General features: G+C 37.4%; 1 protein-coding gene across 1 annotated transcript in view; it reads left to right on the forward strand.

The window, feature by feature from the left end:
- MSH2 (mutS homolog 2) overlaps positions 1-21,310 on the forward strand; it is a 35,273-nt gene extending 13,963 nt beyond the window's left edge. The window contains exons 7-16 of the mRNA XM_035563609.2: positions 3,995-4,194; positions 5,002-5,111; positions 7,832-7,955; positions 9,030-9,180; positions 12,871-12,968; positions 14,904-15,149; positions 16,654-16,858; positions 17,173-17,420; positions 19,040-19,212; positions 20,954-21,310. Of these exons, the coding sequence (XP_035419502.1) occupies positions 3,995-4,194; positions 5,002-5,111; positions 7,832-7,955; positions 9,030-9,180; positions 12,871-12,968; positions 14,904-15,149; positions 16,654-16,858; positions 17,173-17,420; positions 19,040-19,212; positions 20,954-21,124 (1,726 nt within the window). The 3' untranslated portion in view covers positions 21,125-21,310. The remainder of the gene's footprint in view (positions 1-3,994; positions 4,195-5,001; positions 5,112-7,831; positions 7,956-9,029; positions 9,181-12,870; positions 12,969-14,903; positions 15,150-16,653; positions 16,859-17,172; positions 17,421-19,039; positions 19,213-20,953) is intronic.
- The last annotated feature ends 378 nt before the right edge of the window (positions 21,311-21,688 follow it).

Below are 21,688 nucleotides of genomic sequence, written 5' to 3' on the forward strand. Positions count from 1 at the left end.
TGAAACAGTGGGACCCGTGATAAGCTCTGGTCAATGCCTGCCTGTAGGAACGTTCCTGAAGATTCCTTTTGTTAGTGCGCAGAAATGCAGCTTGCAGCCTGCAGCTCTCGGCCATATGAAAAGATAGGTGTGTGATAGAACTATGAGGGGTGTTGCCAGCTTTGCCTTGTAAATGAATAAAAAAGTGTTTCCTTTCTGCTTCTCTTACTTCTCACTGTAGGGCATTTGTGTGCGTGTCTCAGAGCCTGGCAGTTCTTTGCATTGATCTGCTTTCTGGCTAGAGGAGGAAGAGCAGAGCTCTCCTTGTGTCCTGGTGATTTATTTGCATATGCCTCAGAATGATGCCAGGCACTCCTTTCCCTTGGGGTCTAAAAATATTGCCTTTGCAGCAGCCTGCTTCAGGAGCAAGATATTAATTGTATTAAATGGCATCATGCTGGCAAGGATGAGACCCAAAATTCTATTTTTCTGCTGAAGAATCATTTTCTTCTTTACTTTGCTAATCTGAGGTCAGAAAATGTTTAAAAATGTTATGCTTGTGTAAAACAATGAATTTTGGTAACTTACTCTATTGCTGTCTTATATTCTGAAATATCTTAAGGGGGGGAAACATTATGTTGGAGTTAATGATGCTTTTTTGATAATCCTGTCTGGTTTTTAATCTCAGCTCATTAGTTTACAGCCTTACAGCCAATGCAGCTGCTTCCAAAGCTTTGCTTGATAGTTACAGAAAGTACTTATTTTGTGCCAGGTATCCTTGATGTAATCTAAGGGCTTTCATTTACAATCTGTAGGTTTTTACATGAATTGTTGGATGTTTGAGTATCATGTCGAGTGGGAAAAAGTCTGTTGTTTCCCTGTTGTATATTACTTTTATGTAGAATGTGTGTATTGAATTCATACCTGTAAATGAATCATTCTGAAGTTGCAAATATCCAGCATTGTTTTCATGGTAAGACGGTTTGAGGATTAATGAGGAATATTAGAAAAGGCATAACACTGATGTTTGATTGCGGCTTTCTCTTATGTTGCAGAATCTTTCAGGTTAAAAAGGAAGTCTGATGTGGTGCACAGTGTGCACCAAGCGCTCTGAAGTGCGTGCACTATGACTTTTGCAGCTCCTCTAGGGTCTAAACCTGCCCATGAGACTTTGGACTCAGTATCACAAGGGACTGCTTCAGTAGAGCTGCAGGAAATAGTCAGCATAATTCATAGTAACTTGAAATTATACCTTTGAGATTAAAAGACAGTAGTTGTGAGTTCAGTCCAAAGACCTACCTGTCATAGTGGAACAAAGGCCACTTTCTAGTAACGAATATGTCCTGAGGGCATCAGATATTTGCCTGCAGATCCCTTGATTAAGTTCACTCATGACTTGAGGGAGAGGGTATGGCAGGGTGGAGAAGAGCCGCAGGACACCAATGCTACTTCACTCTTTTTGTGGTGGCGGTGCTGGTTCCTGCCAGCTTATAAGTATTTGTGGGACTGTGGCTTAAGGGAGTCGTATCTTAGCCAGCTTTGGACAACATCACAGTTCAAGTGGGCTTTTTCTTGGTTAGCAGACCCCTGAGCAAGGTGTGCGACAATTTTTTGTGTTGTCTGCTTCTGAAGTATAGGCTTCCTGCATGGACATGCATTTGTGGGGGAAGTTGGGACTGATTGAGCTGAAAGAGAACTTATTCAAGTGTTTGTTTACATCTTTCTTGGATTCTTGTTTTTATTTCTTCTTGTATTTTCTTTTTGTTTCCTCAGCCATAGGTTGTTTTTAATATAAAGCTTATCAATTGATTTCATTATTACTTGTGAGCATTAGATGTGGTTTATACTTGTGTTACCTTAATGTAGCCCTTCCTATTCAGCAACCTTATATGTATTCTTACTGGACAGGAACCTGTTCTGCAAAATGTTGTGTGAACATAAACCTGTCAGCCTTGTATTTGTGGCTGGCAAATACAGGAGGGAAAAATAGAACAGTACCAGGAAGATCATGAGATGTTAGTCTAATTAGCATGGTTTTGGCAGAAGAAAAATGTATCATGCATATCTTAACTCTTTGAACTTGTCAGTGTAGTGGACACAGGAGAAAAAAAAATGAATAAAAATCTGAATAAATTAGGCATTTCAAAATGCCTTTGACAAGTTCTTTTCCAAGAGGCTGTTGAACAAGCTGAAAGAATCGTGGGATGAAAGTGAAAGATTTGTTTGTACAGCACTATGTAAAAAGCACAAGCAAGAAAAGAAAAAAGGAAAAGGGAAAAAGGAAAGAGTGAGCTCAAGAGTCTAGAAGCTGCACCAAAGAGATTCTCTAATGATCAGGATAGCAGGATAGGAGCTAGCTAGCTAGTAAGGTGGTGGCACAAAAGAGGGCCTAACTTTTAGTGAAAACCACAATAGGACAAGTGAGTGGACAGAACAGCAATTGTTAGGACTTTAATCATGCAATCATCCTAAGCTGCATCCTTCACATCCTATCACTTGTCACCTGAGAAAAGAGACCAACACCTTCCTTGCTGCAATCTCATTTCAGGTAGTTGTAGAGAGCAAAGAGATCTTCCCTCAGCCTCCTCTTCTCCAGACTACACAATCCCAGTTCCCTCAGTCACTCCTCATATGTCTCATTTTCTAGTCCTTTCACCAGCTTTGTTGCTCTTCTCTGCACAAGCTTGAGTAACTCAATATCCTTCTTGCTGTGAGGGGCCCAAACCTGAACACAATAGTATCCAAGGCACGGTCTTTCCCAAATGCAGACATTCTCAGGAATCCCTACCAGCTGAAACCAGTTGTAAAGCCTGGAGCAAAGACCACATACCCTTATTAAAGGAGGATCAGGTTAGCAAACAAGTCCATGGGACCCAATGGAATATGCCCATGAGTGCTAAGGTAGGTGGCCATAGAGACCACTCTTGATAATCTCAGGTCATGGCAATTGGAGAAGGCTCCTCCAGGACAGAAATTGACATTTGATTTCTTCCAGCCCTCAAGAAGGGCAAAAAGGACTATGAAGGGAATTAGAGGTTGGTCAGCCTCATCTTTATTCTTGGAAAAGCGATTGAGCAAATAATCCCAGAAAACATTTCCAAAAATACTAAGGTTAAGAAAAGGATTGAAAGTAGTTGGCATGGATTTTTGAAAGGAGAATCATGACTAGCCAACCTGGTAGCCTTTTACGACAAAATGACTAGGTAGTTGGATAAGGGAAGAACAGTGACTATTGTTTATCTTGACTTAGCAGCCTTTTGTCACTCTCTCCCATTACATCTGATGAAGTGTGGACTAGATAAGTAGGTAGTGTGGTGGACTAAAAGCTGGCTGAACTGTCAGGTGGTAGTAGTCAGGGGCATAAAGACCAGCTGGAGGTCAGTAACTAGTGGTGTATTCCAGGGGTTGTTACTGGAGCCATTCTTAAAGATACCCAAAACTTGACTGGACATGGTCCTTGGTAACTGGCTGTAGCTGATCCTGCTTTGAGCAGAGTTGGGTGGAATAGAAAATGTCCAGGAGTATCTTCCAACCTTAAGGATTCTGATTCTGCGATATACATCTGCACATCTCCACTATGTCAAGGTTGGCCTTGAGCACAGGTAGCTAAAGTCTGCAAAGAATAGAGTTTTTCTTCCCTACTAAGTATCTGTTCTTCTATAGGTTACTGGATGACTTTTTTTATGGTCAAGGAAAAGATTAATCTCAAAGAAGGTCCTGAGCTTCAAAATACCTACTGAACAGGTGTTGGCAGTGTGAAATAGTTTCACCCCAATGCTGTTGGTTAAATACCCCAACAGTAAAAATTACACAAGTACGATGTAGTCTGAGTATCCTTGCTTTCTCAGCTTATGCGTTGTTCTGGTTTAACTTGCTCTCTCATCAGGAAAGTGGCCAACAGATACACCCTTAAAGAAAGGATAGAGAAACTTACAGATAAGTGTTTTCGTTCTAATTGATGATAAACGAATTGCAGACCATGCCATGCTAATCCTTGTTATGAAATATTATTTAGGTTGAATTTGGTTGAAGCCTTTGTGGTAGATCCAGAACTACGTCAGGGCCTTCAAGAAGATCTTTTACGTCGCTTTCCAGATCTTAACCGTCTGGCAAAGAAATTTCAGAGACAAGCTGCAACCTTACAGGACTGTTATCGAATGTATCAGGCTATTAATCAACTGCCTAATGTTGTAAAAGCACTAGAAAAACACGAAGGTAATGCTATTCCCTGCCTATTTTCAATGTTTTAGAATGCATTAATGATGCCAAGAAATAGTATATAGATTTCTAAAGCTTACATTTTTCATATGTACTTTTGTTGCAGGAATAAAGCTTAAAGACATATGAATTTGAAATATACTGGAATTCTGAAATAGCAGTCAGATACTTAAAAATGAACATAGCAAAATTTTTGCACAAGAAAGTTTTTCAATCAGTGTGTAGCTGAAACACTTGAACTGTTGGGCAGTGGTCTTGTAGTCTTTGACATTGGCTTGTCTCTAAGAATTCTTGGCTAATTTTATGCATGATGTGTATCTTGCAGTCAAGATAGCTCTTGATACAACACTGTGTTCCTTTTGAAGACTGTTTTCAAATGCACTTTGAGTTGTAATTAATGTGATTTTTGCATTTAAGGGTCAGTGGCATAATTTGAACAGCATTTTTGGATTTTGAAGTAGCAGAATATTCCTGCTGTGGAGAAGAGTAATGTGGCAGGCTTTCTCCTCATCGTTATTAGTAGGATCTCAATGCTATGAAAAGCAAGCTTAGAAAATAAAGGTTGCCATTTCTTTTCCTTTTCTGTGTGTTACCAAGAAAATGCAACATAAGATAGTGTCAGCACAGTAGGGGGGTAATTCAGTACAGCAACAGCAATCCTAGCCCGTCAGAACGCATGTTTTTGTAGAAATTTACCAGCTATATAGTTGTGCTGTTTACCTTGGATAAGTGAATTCTGGTTAAGTTGTGGATTTTTTGAACGATTAATTCATTTGATTCATTTTTTTTGTTTGTTCTTAACAGGAACTCACCAGATGTTGTTGTTAGCAGTGTTTATAACACCTCTTAATGATATTCACTCTGACTTCTCAAAGTTTTTGGAGATGATAGAAACAACATTGGATATGGATAAGGTACGGGCTGGTGTGTGTGAACAGGTTTATTTCGCAATTAAAGTTTCTTATTGAACTTCACAATCTGCTCCACACTCACCAAGTTAATTGATTAATATGTATTTTAAGTAGTTAGCCATACATAGCTAAGCTAATATATGAGGATTGATATTAATATAGCAGACGAATATCAAGAGGATATTCACACTACTGGCTTAATGATGTAGCCAATGGAAAAAATGCTTTGGGTACATGGATGCTATGGTCCTGAAACTTGTTAGAAAACTCACTATTAAAAGTGGGGAGATTATTTTGCCACTTTTCTGCTTCTTTTGTCATCACTTCCATGTTACTGTGATGTGTCTCCAATCTAGGATGTAGACAGAGTGTGCATGTTACCTGTTTCTCTGCTTCTGTAGAGTTAAGTAGATTTGCTTCTATATGGTCACATTAAGTCTTTGTAACTAATAGTTTGCCTCTGTGGAAAATGATTGACCTAGATATAAAGATGGACTTCCCAGGGTAAAGAAGTTTCTCACTAGAGGGAAAGCTACCAAAATTAATCTAGCTTTGCATCTACACCTGCTTATAAAATACTACTGCAGACAGGACTAAGCCTGCAAGGCAAAACTGGCATTTTTCAGAGAAAAATTGGCCAAAGAAAGCTAGAAGGAACAGCTCTGTTTCTTAACTCTGTACTGGAAAGGATAAGGGATAAGTATAGGTGAGTGGTTTATCATTGTTTTAACATTGAACACTTGGTTCATGTTTTTGGCTGTGTCCAGTTGCCAAAAGTGAAACAATGCCAACATTTTTGGTGCATTTTTTACATATTTTTTCCATTGTATTTGTTGGAGAATTGGTACATTACACATAGAAATGTACATGTTTTTATCACTATTGTATCACTATTTGCTCTGCTTATTAAGAAACTTAGTTAATATTTGTTTCTTATGTTTCAATCAATTTTGAAAACTTGGAAGGTTTTTAGAATTGCCATAAATGTCAATTGCAGCTCACTGTAGAAATGAGACCTACCTAACAATGTGCTAGGCATAGTAGTAACAGCAATCTGTTGAACTTTTGAAAAGTGTACTGGCTTTAAAATTTTGAACATGCATATTTTGCACCAGATGCAGAAGTATTTTTTTCCCTCTTTGTACTGTGTATGCATTCATCAGCTGCATTATACTCTTTAAGACTGTTTGACTGACATGTTGCTGTAATTTATGATATATGCTAATGAAGAAATTTATAGCTTTATGCTAGTTACAGACCATCTGTTGATGCAATTTTGTATGCCCTGGAACTCTGTTTTCTTCAAAACTAACAGCTGTTCTGAGCCTTCACCCTTCATAGTCCAGCTATTCAAATTTATTTTCAGCTTCTACTTTAAAAAATATTTTGTTGTTTTCTAAACAGAATGATGAGTCAGTTATTTTTAATCGAGACCTGATGTGTTGAATTTGTGGTTGCTTTTCCTTCACAATACTGGAATCAATTAAAATGGCTACAGATAAATCAACACTGGTTTTATGAAGAATAAACCTTTTCAGTATGAATGTTAAAACTTGAGCCTTTGACTTGCAATTCCTCTTAGATCTTTAGGGAATTGAAATTAAACACTGAGATCTAATCTAAGTGTGATTGAAGGACAGGTTGTCATAGCAACTATATTATGTCAGTAATCTATTCAGGGCAAGCTTTCTGATATTAAAAAAAAAAACAACGTCTGAGTTCAAAACACAGGGGATGTGGCTATTCATTTACCTAGCTGTTTAATTAAATAAAGTTAAGAAACCGTCACTTCTATTCCTGTATTTTATAGAATCATAAAGGGCCTTTGAAAATCATCTACTCCAAACTTCTCCTCTAAATTTTGTTAGTGCTTTCATTACGTAGGATTTTAGTTTGAGTAAAGAGCACAGCCTTTTACAGAAGGACTTGCTTTTCAGATTAGTTAGCTAGCTCAATATAGTCTGTGTCTCCAAATCATTTACTGTCAACTCATTAATTGAGAAACACTTGGAAACAAGACTCGCTTGCATCTTATTTCACATAAGTAAACATGCAGATATCAAAGTGTCATCAGTGTTGGGATTGGTCTGGCCAGTAATGACAAAGGCTGTCATTCTTAGCCTTTTCAGCCTATTCTTTCTGTTTCAGAACAGGGATTTGCCCTACTAAAACAGGAATGGTCATTTCTGCTGTATGTTCTGTCATAAATGTTCATTACTGTTCTTTTTGCGGAAATATTAAGGGAATGGGAGGAGCACCCCTATCAGCAGGGCTGATAACAGGGAACGAATTTTTTTATACTGCTTTATCAATGTCTCCAAGTTTGAAGAAGGTCTTCTAAAATTGCATAATTTTGTGGTGTCCACATCTACGGTTAAATAGTTGGAGAACATTGCTACTGCAGTATGTTTGCATGCAACAAAACTGCAACTGAAATAGCAGGCTGAGTGAAATACTTTGCAGTGCTGGTAATTGCACAGAGAAAATAGACACTGAAAGTTCAATTGTCCATGATGCAAATTCTCGTTTATTTTGTAGGTGTATCAGACTCCAATTATCACTAATGGCACTGCATTACAAAATTGTGTATAAAAAGGCACAACAAATTGAATAAGTGATTAAGTAAATTAATTTCACTGTGTATGATCAGAGAGATTATTTTTTTTATTATTGATAATAATCCTACAATTTTTTCCCTTTTTTTTTTTTTTTTTTCCCCCTAGGTGGAGAATCATGAATTTCTTGTCAAGGCTTCTTTTGATCCTAACTTGACAGAATTAAGAGAGAAGATGAATGAACTGGAAGAAAACATGCAGTCCTTCTTACAGAGTGCAGCCAAAGAATTAGGTAGGGTATGGCAATGCCTTTGATTCTTACCTCCTTTTTAAAATGTTTTGAGATCAAGTGATGTAAACTGGTATAGAGGAGTTAGGGGATGTTTCTATTATTTCATGATTAGTTTGGGGTGACTTTAGTTGTCACAGTATGATCTGTTGAAAACTGAGTGATTTTGGAGCTACAACTTGGCCTTTTTTAAAGATGGCATTACAGAATGTTTCAGAAATTATAATCTATGTTGCCATGTACTGTGGAATTCTAACTCTTGAATAAGCCTAGTTTTATTTTACATCCTTTGAGGATGTGCATTGGAACAATTTTTTTCTGTCCATTCCCCTGGATTATCTGTTCAGGATATGCTAATTTTCCTTTGAACTTCTTTGCAGAATGTCTCATTTGCTTACACATGACATTTAAAGGATAGATTTTTTTTTTTTTGTATCGGATAATCGATGTGCAGTTGACGAATTGGGCATTTAAAGAGCAACTTTAAAATTAAATGACAATTTTTAATGCAAATGTGGCAAGGAAAACTGGAATCACTGTAGGTATTTTAGACTATACTCTTAAGGGTTTGCATGTTGTTTAGTCTTATGTTTTTTATATTTTTATTTTTTAATACTTTTTTTTTTAAATTTAACGTGCTGAATGAAAAGAAAGACAAGATTATGTAAGGATGAGAAATCTCACCAGCAGAAGTATGTGTTAGTAAAAGAATCACAAGACTATGTGCTGTGCTTACAGCGGCAATATAGAATGTCCTTGTAGTGTGTTATGAACATTTTTCATATTTCTGGAGAATGTGTAGCAATATAGTAATGATGCACACTTCATTTCAATATGCAGTTTGAGGGTATATCAAAGGTAAGAGCAGAGAACGAAACAGTAAACCTTTGTTAGGTCTGGGCATTTTTCATACATGTGCAGAACCAAAGCAAGTATACTGAATAGCATATCCAAGAAGTTATATCATACAATCTGGGATTATTGCACAGAAATAACACAAGCTGAAGGATTTTTAATAACACCATTGTTTTCTTTTTGTTTTCTTTCCTATTTTTTTCTTCTATTTTCATCTAAAAGGTTTGGAAGCTGGCAAAAGTATTAAACTGGAGTCAAATGCACAGTTTGGACATCACTTTCGAATTACTTGCAAGGAGGAAAAAGTCCTCCGGAACAATTCAAAATACAAGATAACTGATACACAGAAGAATGGTGTGAAATTTACTAACAGGTATGAGATCATATCGGTAGTTTTGAAAGTGTTTTGTAAAAGAAACAATTATTCCTTTCTTTATAATATTGCCAATAAACAGTTTTTTGTACATCTTAAATGGCTGAATTTTCATCTTTTTAATTGGCTTACAGATTGAGAAACTGAGCAAGACTGGCATGAGGGAGGAGAAGTCATGCAGTTTCTGTTAAAAGCACATGCCTGCATTCTCAATTTCCTTTGCCAACTGTTAGCTATTTTTGCTCCTTTTAACTTTGTCTAATTTCTCTGTTTTAGCTACACCTAACAGTGTAATTACATTCAGTGTGAGTGTTTATACAGACACTTCCATAAGCTGCAATGGAAAAGAGCTATTTATGTTTATCACCAAATATGACATGCAGCAATTTTGTTGGTAATTACCTTTTCTGATCCACGTTATAGCACCAACAAAGATAACAGCATGTATTGGACTTCCATTCTGTGTTTCTGTGGATTAAGCCGTTTAAAAATTTAAACCTTTAGGTTAATTGCCTTCATGGCTGTTTCAGGTTCTCCTTGTCTAGTTGTCACAGGTACAGCCAAGTCTGTACTTTTTGTTGGATTTTTAGCTCTTTTTGAAAGTTTTTAGGAGGAGCAAGGACTAATCCAGTCATCATCTCTCTCAGAATTTCATTATTTTAATACAGAAGTAAAGAAGTTACCTATGTAGAAAGTTGTCTATGAAAAATCATGAAATTACTTGACAAATTAGAGGTCTCAGCAATCACCAACTGCATGAAGTTTAACAATAGCAAGTCCCAGGTTCTGCACCTGGGATGGGGTAACTCTAGATATATTCACAGACTGAGGGACAAGAGGCTGGAGGGCAGCCATATAGAAAGGGATCTGGGGGTTCGGGTCAATGCCAAGTTGAATATGAGTCAGGAGTGTGCCCTGGCAGCCAAAGGGCCAACTGCATCCTGGGTGCAACAAGGACAGCATAGCTGTGATATAGAGTGAGTGATTGTCCCATTCTATTCTGCACTGGTGTGGCCTCACCTTGAGTACTGTGTGCGTTTTTGGGCACCATAATATCAGAAGGACATAAAACCATCAGAGAGTGTCCAAAGGAAGGCACTAGAGATGGTGAAAGGCCTGGAGGGGAGAATGTATGAGGACCATCTGAGGTCACTTGTTTTTTTTTCCACCTAGAGAAGAGGAGACTGAGGGGAATCCTCATCGTGGCCTACAGCTTCCACACGAAGGGGAGCAATGTGGGAAGCACTGATCTCTTCTCTCTGGAGACAGTGACAGGACTCAAGGAAAGGGAATGAGGCTACATCAGAGGAGGTTCAGATTGCATATTAGGAGAAGGCTCTTTACTGAGAGGGTGGTAGAGCACTGGAACAGGCTCCCCAGGAAGATGGTCACAGCACCATTTTGTTGGAGTTCAAGAAGCATTTGGACAACCTTCTCAGGCATATGATTTGATTTTTGGGTGGTTCCGTGGGGAGCCAGGAGTTGGACTTGTTGACTCTTGTGGGTCCCTTCCAAATCAGGGTATTCTATGAATCTATGACACTTAAATTGAAGGAGATCTCTTGAGGTTAACTGGTCCAAACCCTCACTTAAAGCAGAGCCACCTTTGAAGTTAGATGCAATCTCAAAATTAGATAAGGTAGCTCAAGGTCTTGTTCAGTTGCCCATGCTTCAAGCATCCCTTCATAACCTGTTGGGGCACAAATTCTATTGCTTAACCAGTCTTTATGAAAACTTTCTTCATCAGATCTAGTGAGAACTTCCCTTGTAGCAGCTTGGGTGTTTAGTATCTCATCCTTTTGCTCTGTACTTCCAAGAGTCTGACACCTCTCCTCTCCAGACTGAATAAACACACTTCTCTCAGCCTATCCTTGTATGCCATGTGCTCCAGCTTGAAATCTTTGTGATGGCCATCTGCTGCAAGTTCAATGTCTCTTTTACACTGGAAAGTCAAAACTGAAGACAACATTGCAGATATGGTCTCATAAGTAAAGGGGAAGAACCACCTGTTGACATGCTTGCTGGCTGTGTTCTTACTAGTACAGCCAGTAGGAGCTTGGCCTTTGCCTCGGGTGCCTCAGGTTCAGCTTGTTGTCCACTGTGTCCCCCAACTCTTTTATGCAAAGCTGTTTTATAAGCATTTGGACCCCAGTCTGTACGGTTACATGGAGTTATTTCATCCCACCTGCTGGACTTTTGGACTGTGTTTGAAATTGTCCACCTATTTCCCTGGTCTGTTGATATCCCAATGAATGGCAGTCCTGTCCTGCAGTGTACTGATGGCTCCCTTTAAGTGGTGGTATTTATAACCTTTCTGAAAGTGCATTCAGTCCCATCATCCAGGTTAATAATCAAACAGTATCTACCCAAGAAATGCTACAAGTAATCAACTACCACTTGGACTTCAGATTCCTGAGAAGTTTGTTCTTGTCTGCTTCATGTGTTATATATAGAATGGTTAAAATACCAGAGATTAATACATCACACAGTCTGTTTCAGACAAACCATGTAACTGTCACTTTAGGTATAACAGTTCCTGCTGGAGTTCACATCACAGAAGTGAGTTTCTTGAGAGAGATCTTGATTGACAGATGTAAAGGACATGGTTGGTTTCAAGCCTATGCTATTACTGATGGTGACTGTTTCTGTTAATCACTCACTTTCTTAAGTAATAAATCCTTTGCTTTGAAAACGGTTGCAAAAATATTGATATATTTCACACCAACCAACATGCTTGTGTATTTCACACCAATTTACTTAAATGAACAAAGTAAAAACCTTATGCGTGTTTTAACATTTATTACAAGAATATTTTTTCAAAATATTCCTGATTTTTTTTTTTTGTTCTAAATGTGTTATGAATCTAAATGTAATGATGAAGTTAGGCTTTTCCAGAACATAGAAGATGGTACTTAGAACCTCTACTTTAAGTGTCATCTGTTACTTTTCTAAGGAAAAATCTTGTGGATCACTAACAAAGCAGAATTCTCTGTGTTTAATTAATAGTTACACTTCTTTCTGTAGACACTCCGAGAAGTAGAAGGTTTCTACCTATAATGGAGGTGCACTACCTGGATATCCACGTTTCATATTCAGTCCTACTGACTGTTCCAAAAAGTGAGATGAGTAGCTTGAGAAGAATGAAAGATTGTTTTAAATATTCTCTTAATTTTGGTTTAGCCTATTTTGAAGGCTAGAACCAGTTGTTAGAGACAGTAGTTCACCGAGTTTTTTACTGAATGGAAGAACTTAAATGCCTTCAGCTCTGATAAGCCTGTTACAGGACTCTGGGCTACTTGGTTGCTTGGCAGGAGTTCTTCTCTGCCAGCTCTGCAGTGTGCCACATCTTGTTCTAAGATGGCCATGAATTCAGTTTAAAGAGAAAACTCATAGCACATAGCTTGTCCATAACAAATAACTGCACTGTAAGACTTTTAAGAATGCTTGTGTTTGGAGTTGCTAGAATTGCTGGTTTGGCCCTTATGGATGATTTTCAACTCAGAATTAATCTTACTGATATCCTGGATGAGTTGTAGGTTAGCTGTTTTGTGGTCTTAGGGTTGAACCCAGTTGTTATAACAGGTGGGGATTTCTGGTACTGACTCATAGATGATGCGGCCAGAAGTTACATGTTGTAGCAGTGAAGACAGAGGACGTCACAACTTCTAAATGTTGTGGTTTTGTTCACAGCAAACTGAGTGCCGTCAATGAAGAATATATAAAGAACAGAGAAGAATATGAAGAGGCTCAGGACGCAATTGTTAAGGAAATCATTAATATTGCTTCAGGTGAATGCATCAGTGTTGATGTGTATGACATTCTGGAATGCTGGGAGGGCTTGTTTTAGGACTTTGTAGGTCCTTACACAGCGAAGGACCTTAACTTTCCATAAAGAATTAATATGTGAAATGAGTTTTGGCCTGCAGATAGTTGTTGAAAGTTTGAAATTTGTTTTCTTCTGGTCAGACCTTTTCCTGGAGTTGCTACAAATGTGCAGTGATGGGGCATGTGCCCCTTGTCCCTTAACAGGGAAAAAAATGTGTCCATAAAGGCCACATCTATGATCTTCCCTCTCTGACTGTGGGCATCTCCACCCAAACAACAGGCTAGGTAGAAGGCAGAAGAGGTAAAAGGCAACAAGGAACTGAGGTAACAGGACCTCGGGACTGAGATGGGAGAATGTTGGTGTGCCATAGAAGAACAAGTTAGTCATCATTTATATAGTACAATAAAAAACCTGTTATTTTCCTAATTAATTTTCATGTATTTTTGCTCCAAGATTGCTTACCTACAGGCAGAGAATCTTTACGGTTCTTTACCAAAAGGAGAAGATACACCAGGAAGTTTCAGTCTGGAGGATTCTGTAAATATTGTCTCCTAAAAGCACAAGTTCCAGCAGAACAAATCACAGAATCATATAATGGCTTGGGGTGGAAGGGGCCTTCAAGATCATCCAGTTCCAACCCCCCTGCCATGGGCAGGGATGACACCCAGTAGATCAGGTCCTTGAAAGGGAGAAGTAGAAAGTGAAAGCCCTAATGAGTCTTAAGCTAAGGGCAAATGTATTAAAGATAGGAAAGCACTTTTAAAGCTGAATATAAATAGATTTCAACATATAAAGTTACAGTGGAAATCTTTGACCCGCTGTTATGGTAGGGAGCTTGCCAGTATATTACAAAAGTTTTTTTTTTTTATTTTTTTATTTTGGTAATCTTTAAGTGATATTTTTTTGTGTGCAATATAGTAAGGTTTGTATATGTATCTGGAAAGCTAAACTGAGTATTATATAGCAAAAATAGCTGCAATGTCACCTATAAATACCTAGTATGTTTAAAAAAAGTCTTGCTGCTGCTTAAGGTTTGTGGTGTGCAGTAATAGACTTACAAGTGTATAGGTGTGGAAAAAAAAGCATTTTTTCCCCCAGTGGAGGCAGTTTAATGAAAAAGACTGGATTAAATGTGTAATTTGTAGTGAAAGTGACTTGAAGTCGTTCTAATGATCTGTACTTGGCAAAGTTCAAGAAATGTTAGAATAGTGAATATATTTTCTAAAGGTGAGAATCTTTCTGAAAGTCACTACTCACCTCTTCCTACATATGCATCCCTTTTGCAGATGTTACATGCTTTACCTCTGTAGGCCGTCATCCCTTTCACTGGAAGCCCTTCCCATCTCCCCCACCTCCAAAACAACAACAACAAAAAACACGAAAACTTAAAACCAAAGTTGGTACTGAGCATCCTGGGCCATCTAATCTAGTCATCTGAGATCACTGTATTTTACAGACCCCTCCATAATATAATCTGCAGAAACATAAGTGGTTGCACAGTGCTATGTCTGAGTTGTCAGTGCTTCATCTCAATTGTCTTTGCCCCAAAATTCAGTGTATTATTGGGGAAGGAAATGCATTGGGTTTCCAGCCTTCTTGCCATTGTATTTGCATTCCCACACTAAGATAAGGTGTTTGTCATTGTCTACTGTTAAGGCAAAACAATCAACATGGCCTCACCTCTTCTTTTCTGAGTCTGACAAAGTCCCGTTTGTACTCGAAGTACAGAAACTTAAGGGTTGCATCAGAGTTTGTCACAGAAGGTGACTGGTATCTTGAGGAAAAAAGATTTTAATGCAGACGGATTAAATTTGGATGCTCAGTATATGCTTTAAGATATTTTTTTCAACAAGAATAAAAAAAAATGTTGAATTTGTCTCTCTGTAATCAAAAACAGGTTATGCAGAGCCAATACAGACTATGAATGATGTAATAGCTCATTTAGATGCAATTGTCAGTTTTGCTCATGTGTCAAATGGAGCACCAGTGCCCTATGTCCGTCCTGTCATTTTGGAAAAGGGACAAGGAAGGATTGTGCTGAAAGGTGCCAGGCATCCTTGCATTGAAGTGCAAGATGAAGTGGCCTTCATCCCCAATGACATTACATTTGAGAAGGGCAAGCAGATGTTCCACATTATTACTGGTAAGTGTTCGTACCTTTTTCACTTGTCATTTAGATTTTAACTCTTTTTAAGAAGTATTTCTAGTCTTTTTTAAAAAGGGAGGGGGGGGGCAGGGAGGGGAGAAGTTATGTCAGAACAATTTTTCTAATCAACAAAGGGTGAGCAATTAGAGAGTTATTCATGTGTCTGTATGTAGGCTAAGATTTAGGTCTGGAAAAGAAGGGTGGATGTTTGTAACTGATTTATTATATATGTATATTTGTAACCTATTGTTTATTTTATACATATATATTTAAAAGTGTCTACAGGGTTCTTGTCAAATGATTCCTGTGGTAGTGGATATTATGGAAGCTTATGCACATAAATAAGTCTTCCAAACTACTAATCATAGAATTAGATTTTACAATTGTAGTTACAGTGCACTGTTTGGAGAAGGTGGTCACTAATTTAGAAGTATTCATTTGGGAAGAAGAGACAGGCTGCTGTGAAGGAAGTAATTTCTTACTAGGAAGTAAGAAATCAATTCCTTAATATATCTATTCTGTGCCTTACTGAATGTCACTTCACAGGTCATATGACCTCAGGAGCTGGAGAACCTGAACCTACTGAAGTGATTTGGAAAATTCCATTAGGCACCAATTGTACCGTAGCCATGTAGGCATCTTCTGTAGACAAGATTTTAAACACCCACTTTGTTAATGTTTTCTTTTAGTGATAAAGTTGATTTAAAATGCAAAACATGTTTTAATGACTACCTTCTTTCTCCCCATTCTTGGTGTAATTAAGATAATTTTGCTGTACAGGAAAACATTTTTTAGTGTTTATACATTTAATTGAATTTTAATTTTCATTCAGATGTGCTTGACGCATTCTGAGTAGCAAAGCTCTGAAATTAGAGAATGATTGATGAACGTTTCTAACATGATCAAAAACTGCAAGAATCTGAATAAACGCATGGCAATACACTTATTTTTCTGGTTAGCAAAAGTCAAATGATCATTTTTTTGAAAATACTTTTTATTTCATTTGCACTTAGTTAAAGTATAATTTCATAATATCTGTTTTTGATGATTCAGAATCCCTTTAGATTGTAATTTACATTACCAGAAAGCTTGTACCCAGTCTGTAACTAAGCTATTTCATTTTTACAGACAAATTGTAATTGTAGTTTGAAGTGAAAGCAAATTATTTTCGTTCTTAAGCAGTAATGCTGATGACTTTAAAATGAAAGCTTATTAGGAATAGGTATGAACATGTCTTTTATATGACTTCTGAGACAAAAAACAGCATTAAAAAACAAACCACCACCACAACAAAAAAAAAGCATTCAGTAAGACATGCCGCCTCTACTATTACTGGTAGAGCTACTTGTTGCACCTGTTAGACAAGTCTGGTTCTCTCTCTCCTGGCAAAAGTGTAAGAAGCTTATGTGTTTTCTGTTCTAAGAGCCTGTTCTCCTTTAAAAGGAATGCTGAATGGTAAAAGATGACGTTTTTGAATTCCTTTGCAAAATTTCTTCTTTAGGCCCTAACATGGGAGGAAAATCAACATACATCCGACAGACAGGGGTGATTGTTCTTATGGCCCAAATTGGGTGTTTTGTACCCTGTGACTCTGCGGAAATAACCATTGTGGATTGTATCCTGGCTCGGGTAGGAGCTGGAGACAGTCAGCTGAAAGGCGTGTCTACTTTCATGGCTGAAATGTTGGAAACTGCTTCAATCCTTAGGTAAGCCCTGTGTTTATTTGTTTTTGTAGGTTAGGGTTGATTGGAAAGGATGTGCTCTAAGAATGATGCATCTCAAGATTTTCTTTTATGTAGGATCTCAGTGGAGGATATCAAGTCCTTCATAGGAGGACTCTAAGTTCTTGAAGTAGCGTACTGTTTATTTCAGTGGTCATACAGAGGTGCTACCAGGATGCAAAGTCTAAAAGGGCCAAAGAAAGCCTAACATGGAACGAACATAACTTCTGGTACTCCAATATCCAGAATAACCATATTGAGATTGCGCTTTTCTCAAACTTAATGCTCTTCTGTTTTAGGACAGCATCTGAAAACTCCCTAATAATCATTGATGAGCTGGGAAGAGGAACTTCTACCTATGATGGCTTTGGCTTAGCCTGGGCTATTTCAGAATACATTGCTAGCAAAATCTGTGCTTTCTGTATGTTTGCTACGCATTTTCATGAACTGACAGCACTTGCTGATCAAGTGGCAACAGTAAATAACCTACATGTTACTGCTCTAACCAGTGATGACACACTGACAATGCTTTACCGTGTCAAGGCAGGTAAGACTCTATTAATGGTGCAAATGTAAACTTAGCAACTATTATGATAGGAAAAAAAATAATACAAAACTAATATGCCCCAAGTAGGTGGGTGAATTTTCTCTCGGATCCCCTCCTTTTTTAAACATGTATTAATTCATCTAATCTGGTCTTTGGTGAAATCTCTAGAAGCCAGGTTTCATACTTTTCTTCAACCTGTTTTCCCAATTTTAGTCATACACGTCTTTGTATGTGCAGTGTTTTTTCAAGACCAAGTTTCTTGGAAGAGCTATTGAGCACAGAGGCACAATAGTTTGTATCTTTTTAAACCTCAGTCAGATTAGGTGCGACATTACAAAATCTTTATCTTAAAATAGCTAGTCTCAAACTGGATGCATTTCATATAAGGTTTTGCTTTTAGTGTCGTGCTCTCTCCCTTTTGGAGGAATTGCATTGCTGAAGCAAGAATGTAAGTGTATGCACCTCACATCCAGTTTTGTTTTGAAACAAACAACAGGTTTCACGTCATTCGCAATGTATAACTAAATGTAAAAGACATGACATGAAACTTTTTATAGAGTATTTTCATCCCTCTCTTCATGGAAAGGGTACACTGGGTACAGTTTTCCAGGCCTCTGTTCAGGACTTTCTCAACAGAAATCTGAGTTAACTTCGTGTCTGTGGAGGTGCATGTTCTTAATACAAAATCAGGAAAACTAATTTCTGCTTAAAAATCTTAATTTCCCTTAAGAAACCTGAGTGATTACAATGTTGATGAAACGGAAAAAAATCTAAATGCCAGATTTTTCTTTGCCTATTCTTCAGTTGCCCAGTATTTAATAGATGCTTAGTGAAGTGTCATTTTAAATGTGTAATTCATTTATTATAACTCCTTGCTGAAGATCAGAATTAAAAGGATGTAGTAATATGTGGGGTGGCCAATTGGAATGATGGCAATGTAAACAATTGGAGTTGATGGGTTGTATCAAAGGGCTTTTGATACCAAAGTGCAAATGATTTTATGTAACTGTGTATAATTGACATATTCTGAGCAAGTGTGAGAACTTTCATTCTCAACCCAATGTTATAAACAGTATATTAATCGAAGTCAGTGTAAGCATGCAGTTGAAAGGTTTTGATATAATTAAACTCCTCCTGGAGACTAGGAAGCTATGTGGGACTGACAGAAAGGAGGAGGAGGAGGACTGAGAGTGTACCACACCATTTTTTTAATATGTAAGTACAAATGCAGTTTTTGTATATTTATACAAATGATGCAGATGGTTATTTTCTACAGATTGTGCTGAAGTACTTTAATGAAAAAAATTGTTCTACTTCATTCAAGTACTAGAGGAAAGCTCTTTCTGCCTGAATTTTTTTCTTTCTTCCTGGAGCACTTCTGGACCTCTGCAATTACTGCTCTAAGACAGCTTAGTTTAATAAGAGCATATTCTGTAATCAGTGTTATCATATATAGTCCAAAAGCTAAATCAAAATATACTGTGAAAACCAAACTATATCACACACTTCTTCAGAACAGAGAATTACTATAAGTTTGTTCACATAATCTCTGTGTGCATGGCCTTATCACCTCTTGAGATTTCTTTACAGGTTGTCAGGTTGTTTTTCTCTCAACCCAGGTGTTTGTGACCAGAGTTTTGGAATACATGTAGCAGAGTTGGCGGCTTTCCCAAAACATGTGATAGAAAGTGCAAGAGAGAAAGCACTGCAACTGGAGGAGTTTCAAAACATTGGCAAGTCCAAGGAATCTGAAGGAGAACCACCATCCAAGAAATTCTACAGAGAAAGAGAGGTTTGCCAAAATAAATGCTTTTTTTTTTCCATTTGTTTAGCTGGAGTAGCTCAAGCAAAATAGTTTTAGGGTTCAGCTTTCCCCAGAAGCTTGATCATAATTAAATGTGCTCCTGTTTTTCCGTAATAAAATCTTTTAGCTATGAAGTTTGTTATGAGTTGAAGAGATGCTCAATGGTAGTGAGTTTTGGTTTTAATTCATTTCACATTAAGCTTGGGCAAGAATTTTATCTAAAGACTTACTCATAAGAATTAAATATATCTATTTTTTCTTAAAGAATAGTAATCAGCAGTTGGTGTGATTGGCATAGAACTGAAGGTGTTCATGGGACCGTGTCTGTAGCTGTTCTATGGGATTTTCTTTTGTGTTCGATGCTTTTGTTGGCTACTTACTTGAGACTTAAGTTGTAGCTTTTGTGTTAGTTGTTTAGATTATTCTTGGCTCTGCAGGTGGGTTGTACCTGGTTTTGCTCTCCCCCCTTTTTTCTGAGGGCTTGTTAGCACTAATTCCTTTGAGCTCAACGTGATTCTATTCAGATCTGTTCCTGAAGTGTTAATCATATCCAAAGAGCTTTCTACATTTAAAAAGCCTTTGCTCTAGAAAGAGGCTGATACTTTATTTTCAGTTTCAGAGGTCCACTGCATGTTTCCTTGTCTCAGTAAGAACGTTACAGATAGAATAAGTGTTATAGATGAATGATCTCTGTTCTGTCTTAGCTGTGGGTGTTAGGAGGTTCCCCCCTCCAGCTACATCAGCTGCTCTATTACCTTTCCGTTGCCAACTTTCTAGATACCATGGTGAAGTATTTTTCAGATTAGTTGGATCTGGCTGTATGAAGTTAATTCCTTATAAATTAAATTGACAAGGCAAACACTTCTGACAAATACGGTGTCATGTTTTATTCTTTGATAATTCAGTAATACATAATATATTAAAAACTCTCTGGGCAATAGAATGGCATAGCATTAGATTTCTTGTCCAGGCAATTTGTCTACCTTCATTAACATATTTAGAGGCACAATCGTACTATTATATTTCCAAGTGCTTTGGAGAATTCCTGTCTGAATGGACACTGCATTAGTCCTAAATATTGAAATGAAAGTATGAATGCTTTGTGGCAGAGTAGCTAATGTAGAAAATGCAGAGGACTAGGCAGAAATCTATGTTCTGGGCAAATTGTTTCTGATACAGGAATCCTGAACACAATTCATTAAAATGTTTGTTCTTGTTATTCATTTCAAATTGTTTAGAATTTCCACTTCTCCTGTTTGTGTAAAAGCATATGCATAAAACTTAATTATCATCTGTTCTCAGTGCTGAGAGCCACTCTCCAGTTGCTTGGTAACAATTTGTTCTTTGCTTTTGCATATGGAAACATTGATTTGGATTTACAGTTCTTCCAAAAAGTAACTAGTTTGGATGATACAGCCTCTCTAGCTTGCAAACCTCTCCTACTGTGGTTGTGTACTGGAATGAAATGTGGAACAGCCATAGGAGCTCTCAGTGGTAAACATTGTTTCTGCTGATCAGCTTATGTTTGGGAAAGAACTCCTGGTACCAGTATAACTGTGTATTGTTCTGGTGTTGGGACCACGATAGCAAGTCCAAAAATTTTTTCCTGCAAGAAGTTTCTGGTGCTGAATAATACTTTGTATTTATGGTATAATCTGGAAAAGAGCTTTTGGAAAGAATCTAAATACTCTGTTTTCTTTTCCTCTTTCTTCCCCTCACTCCATTTTAGGAAGGTGAAAAGATCATTCAGTATTTTCTTAGTCAAGTGAAAGCATTGCCCCTGACAGATATGTCAGAAGAAGACATCAAAATCAAGCTGAAGCAGCTGAGAACTGATGTGTTGGCAAAGAACAACAGTTTTGTGAACGAAATCATTTCCCGAACAAAAGTTACATCATAAAAGATACGAGAACAGGATGCAGCTCTTGAAGTGCTTAAAGCTTTTTTTCTTTACATTGCAAGAACTCTTGCTTTCTTGTTGTGTAGTTTTTGAACTTTGATATTTCATACTGATTTGTGTAGGCTTTTTTTCTTGGATTGTATTTTTTTTGTAAAAAATAAATAAATTGGCACCCATTGTGCTAGATTCTTGCTTTAGTTGTGATCATTTGTCTTCTTGTAGAAGTTTTCAATAAAAGGCTTTTTTCATAGTGAGAGAATTATTGACTGTACAAACAAAACAGGTAAGGCTTTACCAGAAGAATAGAAAATATAGAAAGTGTAACACTTCAGATAGCATACAGCTACCACAGCCTTGAAAAGCAATGGCCCATACACAAAATCTCTTTTTTTTTTTTAATATGGTGCAATTACATTAATTCAGTGAAGTTTTAGTAATGCTCTTTTAGTGTTCCATTATAAAAGGCATCCTAAGTGATACGTCTTAAAATTTTTGTGGGTGTACCTGTGTGAAGCTTTGGAAGAGAATTGTTTTTGTTTTAATGTGTGGGCAGGTAATGCTTGA

Source organism: Cygnus atratus, chromosome 3, assembly GCF_013377495.2.
Source record: "Cygnus atratus isolate AKBS03 ecotype Queensland, Australia chromosome 3, CAtr_DNAZoo_HiC_assembly, whole genome shotgun sequence".
NCBI lineage: Eukaryota > Metazoa > Chordata > Aves > Anseriformes > Anatidae > Cygnus > Cygnus atratus.